General features: G+C 57.3%; 2 protein-coding genes across 5 annotated transcripts in view; both read left to right on the forward strand.

Annotated features, from left to right (window-relative positions):
* The window catches only part of sqor (sulfide quinone oxidoreductase), a 53,777-nt gene extending 37,463 nt beyond the window's left edge, over positions 1–16,314 (forward strand). For both annotated transcript variants that reach the window (XM_073032768.1, XM_073032769.1), the window contains exons 7-10: positions 1,427–1,610; positions 11,301–11,368; positions 12,199–12,377; positions 13,147–16,314. In XM_073032768.1, coding sequence (XP_072888869.1) covers positions 1,427–1,610; positions 11,301–11,368; positions 12,199–12,377; positions 13,147–13,204 — 489 coding nt within the window. In that variant the 3' untranslated portion in view covers positions 13,205–16,314. The remainder of the gene's footprint in view (positions 1–1,426; positions 1,611–11,300; positions 11,369–12,198; positions 12,378–13,146) is intronic.
* A 1,788-nt stretch (positions 16,315–18,102) lies between these two features.
* The window catches only part of LOC140718702 (signal peptide peptidase-like 2A), a 33,001-nt gene continuing 28,476 nt past the window's right edge, over positions 18,103–22,627 (forward strand). For all 3 annotated transcript variants that reach the window (XM_073032765.1, XM_073032764.1, XM_073032767.1), the window contains exons 1-3: positions 18,103–18,243; positions 18,596–18,715; positions 21,167–21,349. In XM_073032765.1, the coding sequence (XP_072888866.1) occupies positions 18,199–18,243; positions 18,596–18,715; positions 21,167–21,349 (348 nt within the window). In that variant the 5' untranslated portion in view covers positions 18,103–18,198. The remainder of the gene's footprint in view (positions 18,244–18,595; positions 18,716–21,166; positions 21,350–22,627) is intronic.

The following is a 22,627-nucleotide window of genomic DNA, read 5'->3' on the forward strand; positions in this document are numbered from 1 at the left end:
CCCTGTAGGCCACCTTGTTATTGTTTGAGATTAGGCCAATCAATGTAGTGTTGATGGCAAAATTAATTAGCAGATTAGAGTTGTGGGTGGTGACACAGTCATGGGTATACAGGGAGTAAGGGAGGGAACTCAGTACACAGCCCTGAGGGGCTCCTGTGTTGACAGTCAGAGGGGTGGAGGTGAGGGATGCTGCTGGCAATCTGACAGGAAGTCCAGGATCCAGCTGCACAAGGCAGTGTCAAGGCTGAGATCTCTGAACTTCTTGTCAAGCCTGGATGGAGTTTTATTTCATCACAGACCGTTTTACTGACTGTCCATACAGCTGAGATCTCATTGGCTGGGCAGGAGATTGATGATCATGTCAGCCAGCTCAGCTGAGATCTCATTGGCTGGGCAGGAGTTTGATGACCATGGTGGTCAGCTCAGCTGTGATCTCATTGGCTGGGCAGTTTTAAAGAGTTTTCTTTGCTCAATTGTGTGATTGTCATTCACTGGGCTGCTGGAGTAACCACTGAAAATGATTGTAGATTCACTTTGATCCCATGCTGGAACCGTCTCAGCCTGTCTCACTGGCTGAAGGAACAGATGAATCTTCTCACAGATACTCGTGACTGTAGCACCCTCTGACTTTGAACAGAGTGTGGAGATGAGACGGCGTACAGGAGTGGGATAGGCGGGCTGGTCGAGCGGTGCTCTCAATGTCAGCAAAATCCCAAGGAATTAATGGTGGTCTTCAAGAAGGGAAAGTCAGGAGAACACACACTCTGTGTGGGGTCAGTGGAAGAAAGGGTGAGCAGCTTCGAATTCCTGATGGTCCACATCGTTGAGTATCTATCCTTGGGCCCAACACACTGACACAATCACAAAGAGGGCTCAGCAGCCACTAAATTCCATTAGGAGTTTGAGACTTGGTACGTCACCAGAGACTCTCGTAAATTCCTACGGATGTGCCGTGGAGAGCATTCTAACTGGCTGTGTCACCATCTGGTACAGAGGGGCCACTGTACAGGATCGGGAAAAGCTGTAGAAAGTTGTAAACTCAGGCAGCTCCATCATGGGCACTGGCCTCCCCAGAATTGAGAACATCTTTAAAAGGCGATGCCTCAAAAAGACTGCACCCCCATCACCCAGGACATGGCCTCTTCTCATTGCTACCATCAGGGAGGAGATACAGGAGCCTGAAGGCACACACTCAATGATTCAGGAATAGCTTCTTCCTGTCTGTCAGATTAATGGGTGGACATTGAACCCGTGAACACTACCTCACTATTCATCTTTAGCATTATTTAACTTTAAACTTATTTGCAACCTACAGTAGTTTTCTGTCTTGTCGGTACAGCTGTCGCTAAAGACAGATTGTATGGTGTGTGTGTGAGGGAGCACGAAGCTGATTGGGATCTGCTGTCCTTCCTTTACATGCTACTAGTACGAAATGTTGCACGTCAGCCCTCCAATGGGTGCCCCGGATGTTCTGCGCAACAGCAGTCTGGCTGACGCCGCTGGCTGGCTCGATGTTGACAAAGACAACCTCCAGCACAAGGAGTACCCAAATGTGTTCGGTATCGGGGACTGCACCAACCTGCCCACGTCCAAGACCGCTGCAGCTGTGGGTAAGTAGGTGCTGGGGCCAGTGGTGGACACTGCCCGTCCCGTAGAGAAATCTTTAGTCCATGTGTTATGGCAAACAGCGCTGACATTCCTGGTCAGGAGCTTAAGCTGAGTACAGGTGAGGAGTCGGTCAGTGGTGGGCGCTGATTACAGGCGAGGAGTCGGTCAGTGGTGGGCGCTGATTACAGGCGAGGAGTCGGTCAGTGGTGGGCGCTGAGTACAGGCGAGGAGTCGGTCAGTGGTGGGCGCTGAGTACAGGCGAGGAGTCGGTCAGTGGTGGGCGCTGATTACAGGCGTGGAGTCGGTCAGTGGTGGGCGCTGAGTACAGGCGAGGAGTCGGTCAGTGGTGGGCGCTGAGTACAGGCGAGGAGTCGGTCAGTGGTGGGCGCTGAGTACAGGCGAGGAGACGGTCAGTGGTGGGCGCTGAGTACAGGCGTGGAGTCGGTCAGTGGTGGGCGCTGAGTACAGGCGAGGAGTCGGCCAGTGGTGGGCGCTGAGTACAGGCCTAGGAGTCGGTCAGTGGTGGGCGCTGAGTACAGGCCTAGGAGTCGGTCAGTGGTGGGCGCTGAGTACTGGCGAGGAGTCGGCCAGTGGTGGGCGCTGAGTACTGGCGAGGAGTCGGTCAGTGGTGGGCGCTGAGTACAGGCGAGGAGTCGGTCAGTGGTGGGCGCTGAGTACAGGCGAGGAGTCGGTCAGTGGTGGGCGCTGATTACAGGCGTGGAGTCGGTCAGTGGTGGGCGCTGAGTACAGGCGAGGAGTCGGTCAGTGGTGGGCGCTGAGTACAGGCGTGGAGTCGGTCAGTGGTGGGCGCTGATTACAGGCGTGGAGTCGGTCAGTGGTGGGCGCTGAGTACAGACGAGGAGTCGGTCAGTGGTGGGCGCTGATTACAGGCGTGGAGTCGGTCAGTGGTGGGCGCTGAGTACAGGTGAGGAGTCGGTCAGTGGTGGGCGCTGAGTACAGGCGTGGAGTCGGTCAGTGGTGGGCGCTGAGTACAGGCGTGGAGTCGGTCAGTGGTGGGCACTGAGTACAGGCCTAGGAGTCGGTCAGTGGTGGGCGCTGAGTACAGGCCTAGGAGTCGGCCAGTGGTGGGCGCTGAGTACAGGCGAGGAGTCGGTCAGTGGTGGGCTCTGAGTACAGGCGAGGAGTCGGTCAGTGGTGGGCACTGAGTACAGGCGAGGAGTCGGTCAGTGGTGGCCGCTGAGTACAGGCGAGGAGTCGGTCAGTGGTGGGCGCTGAGTACAGGCGTGGAGTCGGTCAGTGGTGGGCGCTGAGTACAGGCGAGGAGTCGGTCAGTGGTGGGCACTGAGTACAGGCGAGGAGTCGGTCAGTGGTGGGCGCTGAGTACAGGCGAGGAGTCGGTCAGTGGTGGGCGCTGAGTACAGGCGTGGAGTCGGTCAGTGGTGGGCGCTGAGTACAGGCGTGGTGTCGGTCAGTGGTGGGCGCTGAGTACAGGCGTGGAATCGGCCAGTGGTGGGCGCTGAGTACAGGCATGGAGTCGGCCAGTGGTGGGCGCTGAGTACAGGCGAGGAGTCGGCCAGTGGTGGGCGCTGAGTACAGGCGAGGAGTCGGTCAGTGGTGGGCGCTGAGTACAGGCGAGGAGTCGGTCAGTGGTGGGCGCTGAGTACAGGCGTGGAGTCGGTCAGTGGTGGGCGCTGAGTACAGGCGTGGAGTCGGTCAGTGGTGGGCGCTGAGTACAGGCGAGGAGTCGGTCAGTGGTGGGCGCTGAGTACAGGCCTAGGAGTCGGTCAGTGGTGGGCGCTGAGTACAGGCGAGGAGTCGGGCAGTGGTGGGCGCTGAGTACAGGCGAGGAGTCGGCCAGTGGTGGGCGCTGAGTACTGGCGAGGAGTCGGCCAGTGGTGGGCGCTGAGTACAGGCGAGGAGTCGGTCAGTGGTGGGCGCTGAGTACAGGCCTAGAAGTCGGTCAGTGGTGGGCGCTGAGTACAGGCGAGGAGTCGGGCAGTGGTGGGCGCTGAGTACAGGCGAGGAGTCGGGCAGTGGTGGGCGCTGAGTACAGGCGAGGAGTCGGCCAGTGGTGGGCGCTGAGTACTGGCGAGGAGTCGGCCAGTGGTGGGCGCTGAGTACAGGCGTGGAGTCGGCCAGTGGTGGGCGCTGAGTACAGGCGAGGAGTCGGTCAGTGGTGGGCGCTGAGTATAGGCCTAGGAGTCGGCCAGTGGTGGGCGCTGAGTACAGGCCTAGGAGTCGGGCAGTGGTGGGCGCTGAGTACTGGCGAGGAGTCGGTCAGTGGTGGGTGCTGAGTACAGGCCGAGGAGTCGGCCAGTGGTGGGCGCTGAGTACAGGCCTAGGAGTCGGTCAGTGGTGGGCGCTGAGTACAGGCGAGGAGTCGGTCAGTGGTGGGCGCTGAGTACAGGCGAGGAGTCGGTCAGTGGTGGGCGCTGAGTACAGGCGAGGAGTCGGCCAGTGGTGGGCGCTGAGTACTGGCGAGGAGTCGGCCAGTGGTGGGCGCTGAGTACAGGCGTGGAGTCGGCCAGTGGTGGGCGCTGAGTACAGGCGAGGAGTCGGTCAGTGGTGGGCGCTGAGTACAGGCCTAGGAGTCGGCCAGTGGTGGGCGCTGAGTACAGGCCTAGGAGTCGGGCAGTGGTGGGCGCTGAGTACTGGCGAGGAGTCGGTCAGTGGTGGGTGCTGAGTACAGGCCTAGGAGTCGGGCAGTGGTGGGCGCTGAGTACAGGCCGAGGAGTCGGCCAGTGGTGGGCGCTGAGTACAGGCCTAGGAGTCGGCCAGTGGTGGGCGCTGAGTACAGGCCTAGGAGTCGGTCAGTGGTGGGCGCTGAGTACAGGCGTGGAGTCGGGCAGTGGTGGGCGCTGAGTACAGGTGAGGAGTCGGCCAGTGGTGGGCGCTGATTACAGGCCTAGGAGTCGGTCAGTGGTGGGCGCTGAGTACAGGCGAGGAGTCGGTCAGTGGTGGGCGCTGAGTACAGGCGAGGAGTCGGTCAGTGGTGGGCGCTGAGTACAGGTGAGGAGTCGGTCAGTGGTGGGCGCTGAGTACAGGCGAGGAGTCGGTCAGTGGTGGGCGCTGAGTACAGGCGAGGAGTCGGTCAGTGGTGGGCGCTGATTACAGGTGTGGAGTCGGTCAGTGGTGGGCGCTGAGTACAGGCGAGGAGTCGGTCAGTGGTGGGCGCTGAGTACAGGCGAGGAGTCGGTCAGTGGTGGGCGCTGAGTACAGGCGAGGAGACGGTCAGTGGTGGGCGCTGAGTACAGGCGTGGAGTCGGTCAGTGGTGGGCGCTGAGTACAGGCGAGGAGTCGGCCAGTGGTGGGCGCTGAGTACAGGCCTAGGAGTCGGTCAGTGGTGGGCGCTGAGTACAGGCCTAGGAGTCGGTCAGTGGTGGGCGCTGAGTACTGGCGAGGAGTCGGCCAGTGGTGGGCGCTGAGTACTGGCGAGGAGTCGGTCAGTGGTGGGCGCTGAGTACAGGCGAGGAGTCGGTCAGTGGTGGGCGCTGAGTACAGGCGTGGAGTCGGTCAGTGGTGGGCGCTGAGTACAGGCGTGGAGTCGGTCAGTGGTGGGCGCTGATTACAGGCGTGGAGTCGGTCAGTGGTGGGCGCTGAGTACAGACGAGGAGTCGGTCAGTGGTGGGCGCTGATTACAGGCGTGGAGTCGGTCAGTGGTGGGCGCTGAGTACAGGCGAGGAGTCGGTCAGTGGTGGGCGCTGAGTACAGGCGTGGAGTCGGTCAGTGGTGGGCGCTGAGTACAGGCGTGGAGTCGGTCAGTGGTGGGCGCTGATTACAGGCGTGGAGTCGGCCAGTGGTGGGCGCTGAGTACAGGCCTAGGAGTCGGTCAGTGGTGGGCGCTGAGTACAGGCGTGGAGTCGGGCAGTGGTGGGCGCTGAGTACAGGTGAGGAGTCGGCCAGTGGTGGGCGCTGATTACAGGCCTAGGAGTCGGTCAGTGGTGGGCGCTGAGTACAGGCGAGGAGTCGGTCAGTGGTGGGCGCTGAGTACAGGCGAGGAGTCGGTCAGTGGTGGGCGCTGAGTACAGGCGAGGAGTCGGTCAGTGGTGGGCGCTGAGTACAGGCGAGGAGTCGGTCAGTGGTGGGCGCTGAGTACAGGCGAGGAGTCGGTCAGTGGTGGGCGCTGATTACAGGTGTGGAGTCGGTCAGTGGTGGGCGCTGAGTACAGGCGAGGAGTCGGTCAGTGGTGGGCGCTGAGTACAGGCGAGGAGTCGGTCAGTGGTGGGCGCTGAGTACAGGCGAGGAGACGGTCAGTGGTGGGCGCTGAGTACAGGCGTGGAGTCGGTCAGTGGTGGGCGCTGAGTACAGGCGAGGAGTCGGCCAGTGGTGGGCGCTGAGTACAGGCCTAGGAGTCGGTCAGTGGTGGGCGCTGAGTACAGGCCTAGGAGTCGGTCAGTGGTGGGCGCTGAGTACTGGCGAGGAGTCGGCCAGTGGTGGGCGCTGAGTACTGGCGAGGAGTCGGTCAGTGGTGGGCGCTGAGTACAGGCGAGGAGTCGGTCAGTGGTGGGCGCTGAGTACAGGCGTGGAGTCGGTCAGTGGTGGGCGCTGAGTACAGGCGTGGAGTCGGTCAGTGGTGGGCGCTGATTACAGGCGTGGAGTCGGTCAGTGGTGGGCGCTGAGTACAGACGAGGAGTCGGTCAGTGGTGGGCGCTGATTACAGGCGTGGAGTCGGTCAGTGGTGGGCGCTGAGTACAGGCGAGGAGTCGGTCAGTGGTGGGCGCTGAGTACAGGCGTGGAGTCGGTCAGTGGTGGGCGCTGAGTACAGGCGTGGAGTCGGTCAGTGGTGGGCGCTGAGTACAGGCCTAGGAGTCGGTCAGTGGTGGGCGCTGAGTACAGGCCTAGGAGTCGGCCAGTGGTGGGCGCTGAGTACAGGCGAGGAGTCGGTCAGTGGTGGGCGCTGAGTACAGGCGAGGAGTCGGTCAGTGGTGGGCACTGAGTACAGGCGAGGAGTCGGTCAGTGGTGGGCGCTGAGTACAGGCGAGGAGTCGGTCAGTGGTGGGCGCTGAGTACAGGCGTGGAGTCGGTCAGTGGTGGGCGCTGAGTACAGGCGTGGAGTCGGTCAGTGGTGGGCGCTGAGTACAGGCGTGGAGTCGGTCAGTGGTGGGCGCTGAGTACAGGCCTAGGAGTCGGTCAGTGGTGGGCGCTGAGTACAGGCGAGGAGTCGGTCAGTGGTGGGCGCTGAGTACAGGCGAGGAGTCGGTCAGTGGTGGGCGCTGAGTACAGGCGTGGAGTCGGTCAGTGGTGGGCGCTGAGTACAGGCGTGGAATCGGCCAGTGGTGGGCGCTGAGTACAGGCATGGAGTCGGCCAGTGGTGGGCGCTGAGTACAGGCGAGGAGTCGGCCAGAGGTGGGCGCTGAGTACAGGCGAGGAGTCGGCCAGTGGTGGGCGCTGAGTACTGGCGAGGAGTCGGCCAGTGGTGGGCGCTGAGTACAGGCGTGGAGTCGGCCAGTGGTGGGCGCTGAGTACAGGCGAGGAGTCGGTCAGTGGTGGGCGCTGAGTACAGGCCTAGGAGTCGGCCAGTGGTGGGCGCTGAGTACAGGCCTAGGAGTCGGGCAGTGGTGGGCGCTGAGTACTGGCGAGGAGTCGGTCAGTGGTGGGCGCTGAGTACAGGCCGAGGAGTCGGCCAGTGGTGGGCGCTGAGTACAGGCCTAGGAGTCGGCCAGTGGTGGGCGCTGAGTACAGGCCTAGGAGTCGGTCAGTGGTGGGCGCTGAGTACAGGCGTGGAGTCGGGCAGTGGTGGGCGCTGAGTACAGGTGAGGAGTCGGCCAGTGGTGGGCGCTGAGTACAGGCCTAGGAGTCGGCCAGTGGTGGGCGCTGAGTACAGGCCTAGGAGTCGGTCAGTGGTGGGCGCTGAGTACAGGCGTGGAGTCGGGCAGTGGTGGGTGCTGAGTACAGGTGAGGAGTCGGTCAGTGGTGGGCGCTGAGTACAGGCGAGGAGTCGGTCAGTGGTGGGCGCTGAGTACAGGCGAGGAGTCGGTCAGTGGTGGGCGCTGAGTACAGGCGAGGAGTCGGCCAGTGGTGGGCGCTGAGTACAGGCGTGGAGTCGGTCAGTGGTGGGCGCTGAGTACAGGCCTAGGAGTCGGTCAGTGGTGGGCGCTGAGTACAGGCGAGGAGTCGGTCAGTGGTGGGCGCTGAGTACAGGCCTAGGAGTCGGTCAGTGGTGGGCGCTGAGTACAGGCCTAGGAGTCGGGCAGTGGTGGGCGCTGAGTACTGGCGAGGAGTCGGTCAGTGGTGGGCGCTGAGTACTGGCGAGGAGTCGGCCAGTGGTGGGCGCTGATTACAGGCGTGGAGTCGGTCAGTGGTGGGCGCTGAGTACTGGCGAGGAGTCGGCCAGTGGTGGGCACTGATTACAGGCGAGGAGTCGGCCAGAGGTGGGCGCTGAGTACAGGCGAGGAGTCGGCCAGTGGTGGGCGCTGAGTACTGGCGAGGAGTCGGCCAGTGGTGGGCGCTGAGTACAGGCGTGGAGTCGGTCAGTGGTGGGCGCTGAGTACAGGCGAGGAGTCGGTCAGTGGTGGGCGCTGAGTACAGGCCTAGGAGTCGGTCAGTGGTGGGCGCTGAGTACAGGCCTAGGAGTCGGGCAGTGGTGGGCGCTGAGTACAGGTGAGGAGTCGGTCAGTGGTGGGCGCTGAGTACAGGCGAGGAGTCGGTCAGTGGTGGGCGCTGAGTACAGGCGAGGAGTCGGTCAGTGGTGGGCGCTGAGTACAGGCGAGGAGTCGGCCAGTGGTGGGCGCCGAGTACAGGCGTGGAGTCGGTCAGTGGTGGGCGCTGAGTACAGGCCTAGGAGTCGGTCAGTGGTGGGCGCTGAGTACAGGCGAGGAGTCGGGCAGTGGTGGGCGCTGAGTACTGGCGAGGAGTCGGCCAGTGGTGGGCGCTGAGTACAGGCCTAGGAGTCGGCCAGTGGTGGGCGCTGAGTACAGGCGAGGAGTCGGTCAGTGGTGGGCGCTGAGTACAGGCGAGGAGTCGGTCAGTGGTGGGCGCTGAGTACAGGCCTAGGAGTCGGTCAGTGGTGGGCGCTGAGTACAGGCGAGGAGTCGGCCAGTGGTGGGCGCTGAGTACTGGCGAGGAGTCGGCCAGTGGTGGGCGCTGAGTACAGGCGTGGAGTCGGCCAGTGGTGGGCGCTGAGTACAGGCGAGGAGTCGGTCAGTGGTGGGCGCTGAGTACAGGCCTAGGAGTCGGCCAGTGGTGGGCGCTCAGTACAGGCCTAGGAGTCGGGCAGTGGTGGGCGCTGAGTACTGGCGAGGAGTCGGTCAGTGGTGGGCGCTGAGTACAGGCCTAGGAGTCGGCCAGTGGTGGGCGCTGAGTACAGGCCTAGGAGTCGGCCAGTGGTGGGCGCTGAGTACAGGCCTAGTAGTCGGTCAGTGGTGGGCGCTGAGTACAGGCGTGGAGTCGGGCAGTGGTGGGCGCTGAGTACAGGTGAGGAGTCGGCCAGTGGTGGGCGCTGAGTACAGGCCTAGGAGTCGGCCAGTGGTGGGCGCTGAGTACAGGCCTAGGAGTCGGTCAGTGGTGGGCGCTGAGTACAGGCGTGGAGTCGGGCAGTGGTGGGCGCTGAGTACAGGTGAGGAGTCGGCCAGTGGTGGGCGCTGAGTACAGGCCTAGGAGTCGGTCAGTGGTGGGCGCTGAGTACAGGCGAGGAGTCGGTCAGTGGTGGGCGCTGAGTACAGGCGAGGAGTCGGTCAGTGGTGGGCGCTGAGTACAGGCGAGGAGTCGGCCAGTGGTGGGCGCTGAGTACAGGCGTGGAGTCGGTCAGTGGTGGGCGCTGAGTACAGGCCTAGGAGTCGGTCAGTGGTGGGCGCTGAGTACAGGCGAGGAGTCGGCCAGTGGTGGGCGCTGAGTACAGGCCTAGGAGTCGGCCAGTGGTGGGCGCTGAGTACAGGCGAGGAGTCGGTCAGTGGTGGGCGCTGAGTACAGGCGAGGAGTCGGTCAGTGGTGGGCGCTGAGTACAGGCCTAGGAGTCGGGCAGTGGTGGGCGCTGAGTACAGGCCTAGGAGTCGGGCAGTGGTGGGCGCTGAGTACTGGCGAGGAGTCGGTCAGTGGTGTGTGCTGAGTACAGGCTTAGGAGTCGGGCAGTGGTGGGCGCTGAGTACAGGCCGAGGAGTCGGCCAGTGGTGGGCGCTGAGTACAGGCCTAGGAGTCGGTCAGTGGTGGGCGCTGAGTACTGGCGAGGAGTCGGCCAGTGGTGGGCGCTGATTACAGGCGTGGAGTCGGTCAGTGGTGGGCGCTGAGTACTGGCGAGGAGTCGGCCAGTGGTGGGCGCTGATTACAGGCGTGGAGTCGGTCAGTGGTGGGTGCTGAGTACAGGCCTATGAGTCGGGCAGTGGTGGGCGCTGAGTACTGGCGAGGAGTCGGCCAGTGGTGGGCGCTGATTACAGGCGTGGAGTCGGTCAGTGGTGGGTGCTGAGTACAGGCCTAGGAGTCGGGCAGTGGTGGGCGCTGAGTACAGGCCGAGGAGTCGGCCAGTGGTGGGCGCTGATTACAGGCCTAGGAGTCGGCCAGTGGTGGGCGCTGAGTACAGGCCTAGGAGTCGGTCAGTGGTGGGCGCTGAGTACAGGCGTGGAGTCGGGCAGTGGTGGGCGCTGAGTACAGGCGTGGAGTCGGCCAGTGGTGGGCGCTGAGTACAGGCGAGGAGTCGGCCAGTGGTGGGCGCTGAGTACAGGCGAGGAGTCGGTCAGTGGTGGGCGCTGAGTACAGGCGTGGAGTCGGTCAGTGGTGGGCGCTGAGTACAGGCGAGGAGTCGGCCAGTGGTGGGCGCTGAGTACAGGCGAGGAGTCGGTCAGTGGTGGGCGCTGAGTACAGGCGTGGAGTCGGTCAGTGGTGGGCGCTGAGTACAGGCCTAGGAGTCGGTCAGTGGTGGGCGCTGAGTACAGGCGAGGAGTCGGTCAGTGGTGGGCGCTGAGTACAGGCGAGGAGTCGGTCAGTGGTGGGCGCTGAGTACAGGCGAGGAGTCGGCCAGTGGTGGGCGCTGAGTATAGGCGTGGAGTCGGTCAGTGGTGGGCGCTGAGTACAGGCGAGGAGTCGGTCAGTGGTGGGCGCTGAGTACAGGCGAGGAGTCGGGCAGTGGTGGGCGCTGAGTACAGGCGAGGAGTCGGGCAGTGGTGGGCGCTGAGTACAGGCGTGGAGTCGGTCAGTGGCGTGCGCTGAGTACAGGCGAGGAGTCCGTCAGTGGCGTGCGCTGAGTACAGGCGAGGAGTCGGTCAGTGGCGGGCGCTGAGTACAGGTGAGGAGTCAGTCAGTGGTGGGCGCTGAGTACAGGCAGGGAGGGAGGGAATCTGTGAGTCAGGGTGTGTATGTGGGTGTGAGGGTGAGTGTGAATTGTGGAGGGAGTTTGAGTGGGTAGTGAGGGTGTGTATGAGTTGAAGGGAGTGGGTGTGGGTGTGAGTGTATGTGAGCAGGGGTGATTGGAGGATGGGAGAGTTTGTTGGTGTGAGGCTGTGTGTGTGTGAGTGGGTGGAGTTGAGGAGGTGTAAGTGTGATTGGGTGTGAGTTGAGGAGGAGGAGTGTGTGTGGGTATGGGTATGTGTGAATGTATGTGAGCAGGAGTGATTGGAGGATGGGAGAGTGTGTGGGTGTGAGACTGTGTGTGTGTTTGTGAGTGGGTGGAGTTGAGGAGGGGGTTGACTGGGTTTCTCCACTGCGCACCAGTCGATTCCCCAGTTTCTGGACGATGTAACACCTCTCCTTCTGCCTCTGGACTCAACATTCCCTGGGAGTTAACACCTCTCCTTCTCCCTCAGCGGCCCAGTCTGTGGTCCTCAGTGCCACCATCGCCAGGGTGATGAAGAACCAGAAACCAAAGAGCAAGGTACAACTTATTTCGTGTGAAATGTTAAATCTGGTCTGCTCACCACAGACGCTGACTGACTGACTGAATATTTCCAGCACTGCTGGTTTTTGTTTCACATTTCCAGCATCTGCTGGTTCAATTCCGCCTCTTGGTGACGTCTGGAGGTTCACAGGTTGGGTGGGAGGGGCTACTGCACTCGGTTACTCAGCTTTGTGGCCCTTGCCCACCATGCACATTGTCTGATGTGCTGGAACGTTCTATACCAGCCTACCTGTGAGTGCGATGAGAGTCAGGAGGTTTGGAATCTTCTGGAAGGAAGTACTGTGCATCACTGTCCGTAACCGGACACAGGGAGGGGAGGGGAAGGGAGGGGATACCAGTCTGTCGGGGAGGGGAGGGGATACCCGTCCGTCAGGGAGGGGAGGGGGGAGGGGATACCAGTCCATCAGACCCAGAAACCCTCACAGTCAAGGGGAGAGAGGGTACGAACCCCTTTCAGGCAGCGGAGGGAATTGAACCTGTGTCATTGCTGCTGTGATCTTTCTCAGGTGCGGAGGGTGGGTCTCGACCGGTTCCTCTGGAGCCCTGTGACCTCAGAGGATGGCTGAGTGAGGGTGCGGTCAGACGGGTTTGGAAGACCCAGCCCAGGCTACTACGGTGTGCCGTCTGGGCATCACACTCCCTGAGTATGTCTCGCTCAGACGCAGGGGTTATTCCTGCTGTGGGGGGTATATTTCACCATAAGTTCTGTCCTTGTGGGCTGTGGGATCATGCTGTTCCCCACCGATGGGACATCTCAGACTGATGTGGGCTTGGTGTAATGGCTTTGCTGTCTGGTGTGTGTGCAGTACAACGGCTACACGTCCTGCCCATTGGTGACTAGCTACAACAAGTGTGTACTGGCAGAGTTTGATTACGACGGGCAGCCACTCGAGACCTTCCCGTTCGACCAAGGCAAGGAGCGCAGGACCATGTTCCACATGAAGGCCGATTTCATGCCTCCTCTCTACTGGCACGCTCTCCTCAAGTAAGTATCTTCCTCTCTGCTTCCCGATTCCTGTCGGCATCATACGTCAGGCTGGAGTGGGGGCATTACGTTCCTGTGGGGAGGCTGCACTTGGAGAATTGTCTTCTGTTTGGTTAACCTGCTGCTGGACAGGCTGCTGAGGGGATTTGCCGGGACGTGGCCCAGTCTCAAGTGGCTGAGTTATGGAGAGAGGATGGGCAGTATTCTTCGGAGCGCAGGGTGACTCGATGGAGGCCCACTAAACCACAAGGGCGTTAATGCACAATTTTTGCCAGAATTGAGAATTCTCGAACTGGAGGGCATAGGTTAGGGTGAGAAGGGAAAGATTTAATAGGAAACTAAGAGACAGTTTTTCACTTGGAGAATGGGCAGGATATGGAACGAGCTGCCAGAGGAAGTGGTTGAGGCAGGTACATTCACAACTTTTAAAAGACTCTTGGACCGGTACGTGGGTAGGAAAGGGTTAGGACAGTGGGACCGGTGTAGATGGGAACCTTGGTCAATACAGAGAGGTTGAGCTGGAGGGCCTCTGTGTGAGGGGAGGGAGGGAGGGAGGGAGGGAGGGGCTGTAAGAGCAGCCATGGCAGTGGTCATGATTGACTTTGCAAAACCTCGAGCAGTTAGACGTGGCGGAGAGGGAGGGGTGGCCACTGGGGAAGGATGGCTGCCCAGTCCTGACAGTGTGTGTGTGAAGTGTATAATCGATGGACAGTGACCTGTACACAGGGGCAGGACAAACTCTAACATCATTCTGTCTGCTTTTCTCCAGGGGATGGTGGGGCGGGCCAGCGCCACTCAGAAAGCTGCTGCACCTCGGCTACAAGTAGCCGGACGTCGTGAACACCGACACTGAAACATCGATTTGTCTTACCTTCTGATATTGACATTAGCAACAATCCAGAATTGTCACTGGAAGCAACTGCACCTCTGGCGTTACTGTAAAGATATCAGGATCATGGCTACTCTCAGCAGAGGAACAAATACCCAACCCGTTTGCCTTCACTGACCACCCACGTCTTCCATGCCGCCTGCCCAGACTGGGCCTAGGGAAATGAGGCTTCCATCATGGCTGAGAAACTGCCTCCCCCCCTCCCCATTCCCAGTACCAGCTCCCGTGAGGCTTGGAACTGTCTCCCCCATTCCCAGTACCAGCTCCCGTAACGGGTCAGAACCCGACTCCCCCATTCCCAGTACCAGCTCCCGTGAGGCTTGGAACTGTCTCCCCCATTCCCAGTACCAACTCCCGTGAGATTCGAACTGTCTCCCCCATTCCCAGTACCAGCTCCCGTCAGGCTCGGAACTGTCTCCCCCATTCCCAGTACCAACTCCCGTCAGGCTCGGAACTGTCTCCCCCATTCCCAGTACCAGCTCCCGTGAGGTTCGAACTGTCTCCCCCATTCCCAGTACCAGCTCCCGTCAGGCTCAAACTGTCTCCCCCATTCCCAGTACCAGCTCCCGTAACGGGTCAGAACCCGACTCCCCCATTCCCAGTACCAGCTCCAGTGAGGTTCGAACTGTCTCCCCCATTCCCAGTACCAACTTCCGTCAGGCTCGGAACTGTCTCCCCCATTCCCAGTACCAGCTCCAGTGAGGCTTGGAACTGTCTCCCCCATTCCCAGTACCAACTTCCGTCAGGCTCGGAACTGTCTCCCACATTCCCAGTACCAGCTCCCGTGAGGTTCGAACTGTCTCCCCCATTCCCAGTATCAACTCCCGTGAGGTTCGAACTGTCTCCCCCATTCCCAGTACCAACTCCCGTAACGGGTCAGAACCAGACTCCCCCATTCCCAGTACCAGCTCCCGTGAGGTTCGAACTGTCTCCCCCATTCCCAGTACCAACTCCCGTAACAGGTCAGAACCCGACTCCCCCATTCCCAGTACCAGCTCCCGTGAGGTTCGAACTGTCTCCCCCATTCCCAGTACCAGCTCCCGTAACGGGTCAGAACCCGACTCCCCCATTCCCAGTACCAACTCCCATGAGGTTCGAACTGTCTCCCCCATTCCCAGTACCAGCTCCCGTAACGGGTCAGAACCCGACTCCCCCATTCCCAGTACCAACTCCCGTCAGGCTCGGAACTGTCTCCCCCATTCCCAGTACCAACTCCCGTCAGGCTCGGAACTGTCTCCCCCATTCCCAGTACCAGCTCCCGTAACGGGTCAGAACCCGACTCCACCATTCCCAGTACCAGCTCCCGTGAGGTTCGAACTGTCTCCCCCATTCCCAGTACCAACTCCCGTCAGGCTCGGAACTGTCTCCCCCATTCCCAGTACCAACTTCCGTCAGGCTCGGAACTGTCTCCCCCATTCCCAGTACCAGCTCCCGTAACGGGTCAGAACCTGACTCCCCCATTCCCAGTACCAGCTCCCGTCAGGCTCGGAACTGTCTCCCCCATTCCCAGTACCAGCTCCCGTAACGGGTCAGAACCCGTCTCCCCCATTCCCAGTACCAGCTCCCGTGAGGCTTGGAACTGTCTCCCCCATTCCCAGTACCAACTTCCGTCAGGCTCGGAACTGTCTCCCCCATTCCCAGTACCAGCTCCCGTAACGGGTCAGAACCTGACTCCCCCATTCCCAGTACCAGCTCCCGTAACGGGTCAGAACCTGACTCCCCCATTCCCAGTACCAGCTCCCGTGAGGTTCGAACTGTCTTCCCCATTCCCAGTACCAACTCCTGTAACAGGTCAGAACCCGTCTCCCACATTCCCAGTACCAACTCCTGTAACGGGTCAGAACCCGTCTCCCACATTCCCAGTACCAACTCCCGTCAGGCTCAAACTGTCTCCCACATTCCCAGTACCAGCTCCCGTAACGGGTCAGAACCCGACTCCCCCATTCCCAGTACCAGCTCCCGTGAGGTTCGAACTGTCTCCCCCATTCCCAGTACCAGCTCCCGTCAGGCTTGGAAATGTCTCCCCCATTCCCAGTACCAACTCCCGTCAGGCTCGGAACTGTCTCCCACATTCCCAGTGCCAACTCCCGTAACGGGTCAGAACCCGTCTCCCACATTCCCAGTACCAACTCCCGTCAGGCTCAAACTGTCTCCCCCATTCCCAGTACCAGCTCCCATAACGGGTCAGAACCCGTCTCCCCCATTCCCAGTACCAGCTCCCGTGAGGTTCGAACTGTCTCCCACATTCCCAGTACCAACTCCCGTCAGGCTCAAACTGTCTCCCACATTCCCAGTACCAACTCCCGTGAGGTTCGAACTGTCTCCCACATTCCCAGTACCAGCTCCCGTAACGGGTCAGAACCCGACTCCCCCATTCCCAGTACCAGCTCCCGTGAGGTTCGAACTGTCTCCCACATTCCCAGTACCAACTCCCGTCAGGCTCAAACTGTCTCCCACATTCCCAGTGCCAACTCCCGTAACGGGTCAGAACCCGTCTCCCCCATTCCCAGTACCAGCTCCCGTCAGGCTTGGAACTGTCTCCCCCATTCCCAGTACCAGCTCCCGTGAGGTTCGAACTGTCTCCCCCATTCCCAGTACCAGCTCCCATGAGGTTCGAACTGTCTCCCCCATTCCCAGTACCAACTCCCGTGAGGTTCGAACTGTCTCCCACATTCCCAGTACCAACTCCCGTCAGGCTTGGAACTGTCTCCCCCATTCCCAGTACCAACTCCCGTGAGGTTCGAACTGTCTCCCACATTCCCAGTACCAACTCCCGTCAGGCTTGGAACTGTCTCCCCCATTCCCAGTACCAACTCCCGTCAGGCTCGGAACTGTCTCCCCCATTCCCAGTACCAACTCTCGTCAGGCTCAAACTGTCTCCCCCATTCCCAGTACCAACTCCCGTGAGGTTCGAACTGTCTCCCCCATTCCCAGTACCAACTCCCGTAACGGGTCAGAACCCGACCCCCCCGCTGCCGGTACCTTGACTGCATCCTCTGACTTTGCTTAAACCCTGCTGTTCTTTCAATAAAGGCCATGAGCTCTGTATGTGTGAGACTGCTGTGTTCTAGGTCTGAGCTCTAAACCTGGGGATGTGGATGGGTGGGTTTGGATTGGCACAGAATGTTCACATTTAAAGAGCAGAGCTCAAGTCATTGACAAGAAGCTGTTTTTCACATGATATATATGCCAATGATTTATTTTTAAAAATTCAAGATTTTTAATGCAATTTCCTGTACAGATGTGATCTGATACAGCACAAAAGACACAATAATTAAAATAAAAACAACTGAATGTGTAAAATTACATAAGATAGATGATATACATGGATTGATTGTATGTCCATAAAGTGACACTAGGCACAGGAGTGTCTGTACATAAAGTGACTGACAGGAAAATATAAAGTCGTGGTGGAGGGTGGGTTAGTGGGTGGAGGTGTTGATCAGCCTCACTGCTTGAGGAAAGGAACTGTTTTTGTGAATCATAGTCCTGGTAGCCTCCTCCCCAATGGGAGTGGGACAAACAATCCATGAGCAGGGTGGGTGGGATCCTTTGTGATGTTACTGGCCCTTTTCCAGCACCTTTCTGTATGTGTGTCCTTAATAGCGGGTAGGCTGGTGCCAGTAATTACCGTAATTGATTTTTCCGGTGATCTAAGCACCTGTCTCTACCCACAAGAAGCTGCTGGTGAACTGGCTCCGGCCGTCGCTCAGGTGAAGGCGCTCCCACTAATGGAGAGGGATCTCCTGAATTTAAACGGCACTTACAATGGCGTGTAACCACATCAAAGGCAAGTTCATTGTCATCTGCACAAGTCCACAGCTGCATGGGGTCAATGAAAAACTTAGTTGCAGCAGCTTCACAGGCCCAGAGCGTCAGGTACACAACATTCACGTGAAAAGTGTAGAGTACACATTTTGGGAATACTAGCAGGGCTCAGACGTACATCATGAATGGCAAGCTCCTTCAGGTAGATGAGGTAAAGGATACCAGTGTTCAGTCAATAGACAATAGGTGCAGGAGTAGGCCATTTGGCCCTTCGAGCCAGCACCCCCATTCACTGTGATCATGGCTGATCATCCACAATCAGTAACCCGTTCCTGCCTTCTCCCCATATCCCTTGACTCCACTATCTTTAAGAGCTCTAACTCTTTTTTGAAAGCATCCAGAGAATTGGCCTCCATTGCCTTCTGAGGCAGAGCATTCCACAGATCCACAACTCTCTGGGTGAAATTTTTTTTCCTCAACTCCGTTCTAAATGGCCTGTACTCAGTCATCAGGCCACTGAGTACAGGGGGAATAAACTGCAACTGGTCAGACCTCAAACACAAAGTACACTGCAGATGCTGGGGTCAAAGCAACAACTACAACAAGCTGAAGGAACTCAGCAGGTTGGGCAGCATCTGTGGAAACTGGTCAGACCCCAGCAGGAGCCCTGCTTGCAGTTCTGGTCACCACTCTCTGAAGGAGCTGGAGAGGCTCGGTGGAGTATCAGTGATGTAGAGAGGCTGAGTCTGTTCCCCCCAGAGTGGAGGAAGGGGGTAAAAGGGGACGTGACTGAGGTAAAACAATGGGAGCTACAGATAGGGTAGGCAGGATGAAACATTTTTCTCACAGGAAGACCAAGCCAGTGGACAAATTAAGGTGATGGGGTGTGGAATTTGGAGGGGATCTGACAGGGGCCGTTCTCACTTAGAGAGGAAAAAGCAGAGACGCAGACAGGGTCCAGGCACACAGGACAATGGGCCAAATGATGGAAATGCAGTGCTATTATCTGACGCGAGGTGGCAGCACAGGGCGGCTGCAGCTGCACCTCCCTTTCGCCGGGCGGCGCTGTGTCAGGTAACGATGACGACAGAAAGTAGCAGAAACAGGAAGTTTCCCTGTTAACTACTGGGTAATGCGCTTGCGCAGTGACGTGCTGAAGTAGTGATGGCGGTGTTCGTCCTGTTCCTCTTCTTGTTTGCGGTGACCCAGGTACTGGCGTCCGGCTTTCGCCGTTCGCCCTCGTTCTCTCCATCCAGGCGGTGGTATGGCCGAGGCCCGGGCGCTGCCGGAAGTCGAAACCGCAGGCCACCGGGGGTTTCCAGAGCCCGTTTCTGTCTCTTCTGCTCTCGGGTCCCTGAACCCCTCCCTGAGCCCCTCCTCCCGCACCCCTTCCCCGGGTCCCTGAACCCCTCCCCCCCGGATTCCTGAATTTTTCCTCTCTCCAGGTCCCTGAACTGCCACCTTTCCCCTCTCCCCCCTCCCCTCCCCCGAGTTACTAACTAACCCCCTGTCACCAGGTCCTGGACGCCCTCCTGTTAACTTTCCCTTTCCTCCGGTACAGGCGGCGGCCCAGGAGGGGATTCTCCGGGTGACCGCCATGGACAGCATGCTGTCGGCGCAAGAGTTCTGCGTCCTCTTCAACCCTGCCTGGATGCCTTTGCCCAGATCCCTGGACAACGCGGTGAGTGACTATCCTGGGTGTCGGCCAGGGGTGTCTGTTCCCTGTCACTTGCCTCTGTTTCTCTTACCGGAACTCTGTTAAACCCATTGGCCTGTCTGCTCCATTCCGTCCTGTTGTCCCCATTCAGGCCCTCTGCTCTGTGGTCTGAAATTTACAATTCATATGTTTGCAAAGCTTCCTCTGACAGCTCATTCCAGCTCTCACCTCCCTCCCTCACGTTACCTCTCAGATTCCTTTTAAATCTCTCCCGTCTATCTGTGCCCTGTGGTTTTGTCACCTGTTCAGTGACAGAGAATGTGCTAACTCCTTACAGAAAGCACAGAGAATGGAATCTGGGTGGCTGACGCTGTAAAGCGTTACATGAACTGCTACGTAACTTGCTGCCCCTGAGAAATAAACTCGTTGATTGCCAAATGCAGTGGCAGTCCCCACTGCACGGAGGCGCGGGGTGGGCAGAATGGCTGCCTTGTCACCTACATCGGACAGACGCCAGGCCAGCAACGTGTAAAACCTTGCTCAGTGATGCTCTGTACTCTACCATCTGTACTTTGCTGCGTGCGTGCGTATTACCATAAGACACAGGAGCAGAATTAGGCCATTCAGCCCATCAAGCCTGCTCCACCATTCCCTCATGGCTGATCCCGGTTCCACTCAACCCCATAAACCTGCCTTCCTGCCATATCCTTTGATGCCCTGATCGATGGGGAACTATCAACTATCGCGTTAAATATACCCACAGACCTAGCCTCCACCACAGTCCGTGACAGAGTATTCCACAGATTCACTACTCTGGCTAAAAGAATTTCCTCCTTTACCTCTGTTCTAAAGGGTCGCTCCTCAATTTTGAGGCTGTGCCCTACAGTTCTGGACACCCCCACCATAGGAAACATTCTCTCTACATCCACCTTATCTATTCCTTTCAATATTTGGTAGGTTTCAATGAGATTCTTCTAAATTCCTGTGAGTACAGGCCCAAAGCTGCCAAATGCCTCATATGTTAACCCCTTCATTACTGGAATCATCCTTGTGAACCTCCTCTGGACTCTCTCCAATGACAACACATCCTTTCTGAGATATGGGGCCCAAAACTGTTGACAATACTCCAAGTGCAGCCTAACTAGTGTCTTATAAACCCTCAACATTATCTACTTGTTTTTATAGAAACATAGGAAACCTACAGCACAATACAGGCCCTTTGGCCCACAAAGTTGTGCCGAACATGTCCCTACCTTAGAAATTACTAAGCTTACCCATAACCCTCTATTTTACTAAGCTCCATGTACCTATCCAAAAGTCTCTTAAAAGTCTCTATCGTTTCCGCCTCCACCACCGTTGCCAGCAGCCCATTCCACGTACTCACCACTCTCTGAGTAAAAAAAACTTACCCCTGACATCTCCTCTGTACCTACTCCCCAGCACCATAAACTTGTGGCCTTTTGTGGCAACCATTTCAGCACTGGGAAAAAGCCTTTGACTATCCGTAAGATCAATGCCTTTCATCATCTTGTACACCTCTTTCAGGTCACCTGTCATCCTCCGTCGCACCAAGGAGAAAAGGCCGAGTTCACTCAGCCTATTCTCATAAGGCATACTCCCCAATCCAGACAATATCCTTGTAAATCTCCTCTGCACCCTTTCTATGGTTTCCACATCCTTCCTGTAGTGAGGTGACCAGAACTGAGCACAGTACTCCAAGTGGGGTCTGACCAAGGTCCTATATAGCTGCAACATTACCTCTTGACTCCTTAATTCAATTCCACGATTGATGAAGACCAATACACCATATGCCTTCTTAACCACAGAGTCAACCTGCGCAGCTGCTTTGAGTGTCCTATGGACTCAGACCCCAAGATCCCTCTGATCCTCCACACTGCCAAGAGTCTTACCATTAATACTATATTCTGCTATCATATTTGACCTACCGAAATGAATCACTTCACATTTATCTGGGTTGAACTCCATCTGCCACTTCACAGCCCAGTTTTGCATCCTATCAATGTCCTGCTGTAACCTCTGACAGCCCTTCACACTATCCACAACACCTCCAACCTTTGTGTCATCAGCAAACCTGCTAACCCATCCCTCCACTTCCTCATCCAAGTCATTTATAAAAATCACGAAGAGTAAATGGTCCCAGAACAAATCCCTGAAGCACTCCACTGGTGACTGACCTCCATGCAGAATATGACCCATCTACAACCACTCTTTGCCTTCTGTGAGCAAGCCAGTTCTGGATCCACAAAGCAATGTCCCATTGGATCCCATGCCTCCCTACTTTCTCAATAAGGCTTGCATGGGGTACCTTGTCTTGCAGCCCTTTTATATTATGTGTACCTTGAAATAAATGCCAACATTGCATTTGCCGCCTTTACCACAGACTCAGCCTGTGAATGAACACGTGCCTCTGTTTTCAGTGAATGAGATCCTTCCATTATTGATTTGTTTCTGTAGACCACGTACCCGTTACAAAACCTGACCAGCACCACGCTCTGTAACTCAACAGATGTCCCTCCTGAGGGTATAAAGGACAAGCTGGTGGTTGTGATGCGGGGGGACTGTACGTTTGTGAGGAAGGCGAGGATTGCCGTGAAAAATCACGCAAAAGCACTTGTGATTGCCTCTACTGATACTTTGGTAAGTCTGGGATTGGTAACTTCAGAATGAGCTGTTTATCAACATTCAAAATTGTTTACTGTGTACAAATGTAAAGGGGAATGAGATAATTGTTACTTTGCATCTGATGCAGCACAAAAAAACCAAAAGATAAAGAACACAATAACAAAAAAATATATAAATTTGAGATAGCTTGTATACATAGACTGACGGTATGTCCATAAAGTGGTGCTAGGCACAGGAGTGTCTGACGGGGAATGATAAAGTAGTGGTGGGTGGGGGTGTTGATCAGCTTTGCTGCTTGGGGAAAGTAACGTCTGCCCTGATGAACAGTCCATGAGCAGGGTGTGTAGGATCCTTCGTGACGCTACCGGCCTTTTATGACACTTCCTGGGTACGTGTTCTTGATTATGGGTAGGCTGGTGCTAGTGATGCATTGGTCAGTTTGGACTACCGGTTGTCGAGCCTTTCTGTCTGCTGCAGTACAATTTCCATAATAAGCAGTGAGGCAGCTCATTAGGATGTCTGTCATTTTGGTTTTTAAAAAAATACTGTGGTCTTTCCCTTCAATTTTCTTGCCGTTTAGTGAACAGGACTGAATGTCCTCCGAGCAGCTGGAGGACAGTTTCCATGATGTTAAAGCAGAGTGCAGGGGTACATCCAGACCACAGTTCCAGTTCCACTCTGCATCCTTCATTCCTCATCTGAATCCCCTCGGTGTCACTCAGCTTTGAGAATGATCAGAGTACATTTATTATCAAAGTGTGAATACTGTATATGTCTGTGAGATTCATCATCTCTCAGGCAGCCACAAAGCAAAGAAACACAATAAAACCCATTTATGTAAAACTCCCCACACAAACACTCAATGTGCTTTAAAAAAAAACCAAACTGTACAAACAATAAAAAGTGAGCAAATAACATTAACCACAAAGTCCCTGAAAGTCAGATAGTCTTGCACACAGAAGATTCTGCAGATGCTGGAAATGCAGAGCCACACAAACAGCTGGAGGAACTCAGCATCTATAGAAAAGAGTAAACAGTTGACATTTCGGGCTGAGACCCTTCAGCAGAACCGGAAAGAAAGGGGGAGAAGCCAGAATGAGAAGGTGGGGTGAAAGGAAGGAGTTGCAAACTAGCAAGTGATGGGTGGGGGACGGGGGGATGAGGTGAGAAGCTGGGAAGGGATAGGGAGAAGATATTTGATGAGGGGAGGGGAGTGGAGTGGACCATAGAAAGCAAAGGAGGTGGGGCACAGAGGGAGGTGATGGGCAAATGAGATGAGAAGGGAGCCAGAAT

The sequence above is a fragment of the Hemitrygon akajei genome, chromosome 30 (genome assembly GCF_048418815.1).
Source record: "Hemitrygon akajei chromosome 30, sHemAka1.3, whole genome shotgun sequence".
NCBI lineage: Eukaryota > Metazoa > Chordata > Chondrichthyes > Myliobatiformes > Dasyatidae > Hemitrygon > Hemitrygon akajei.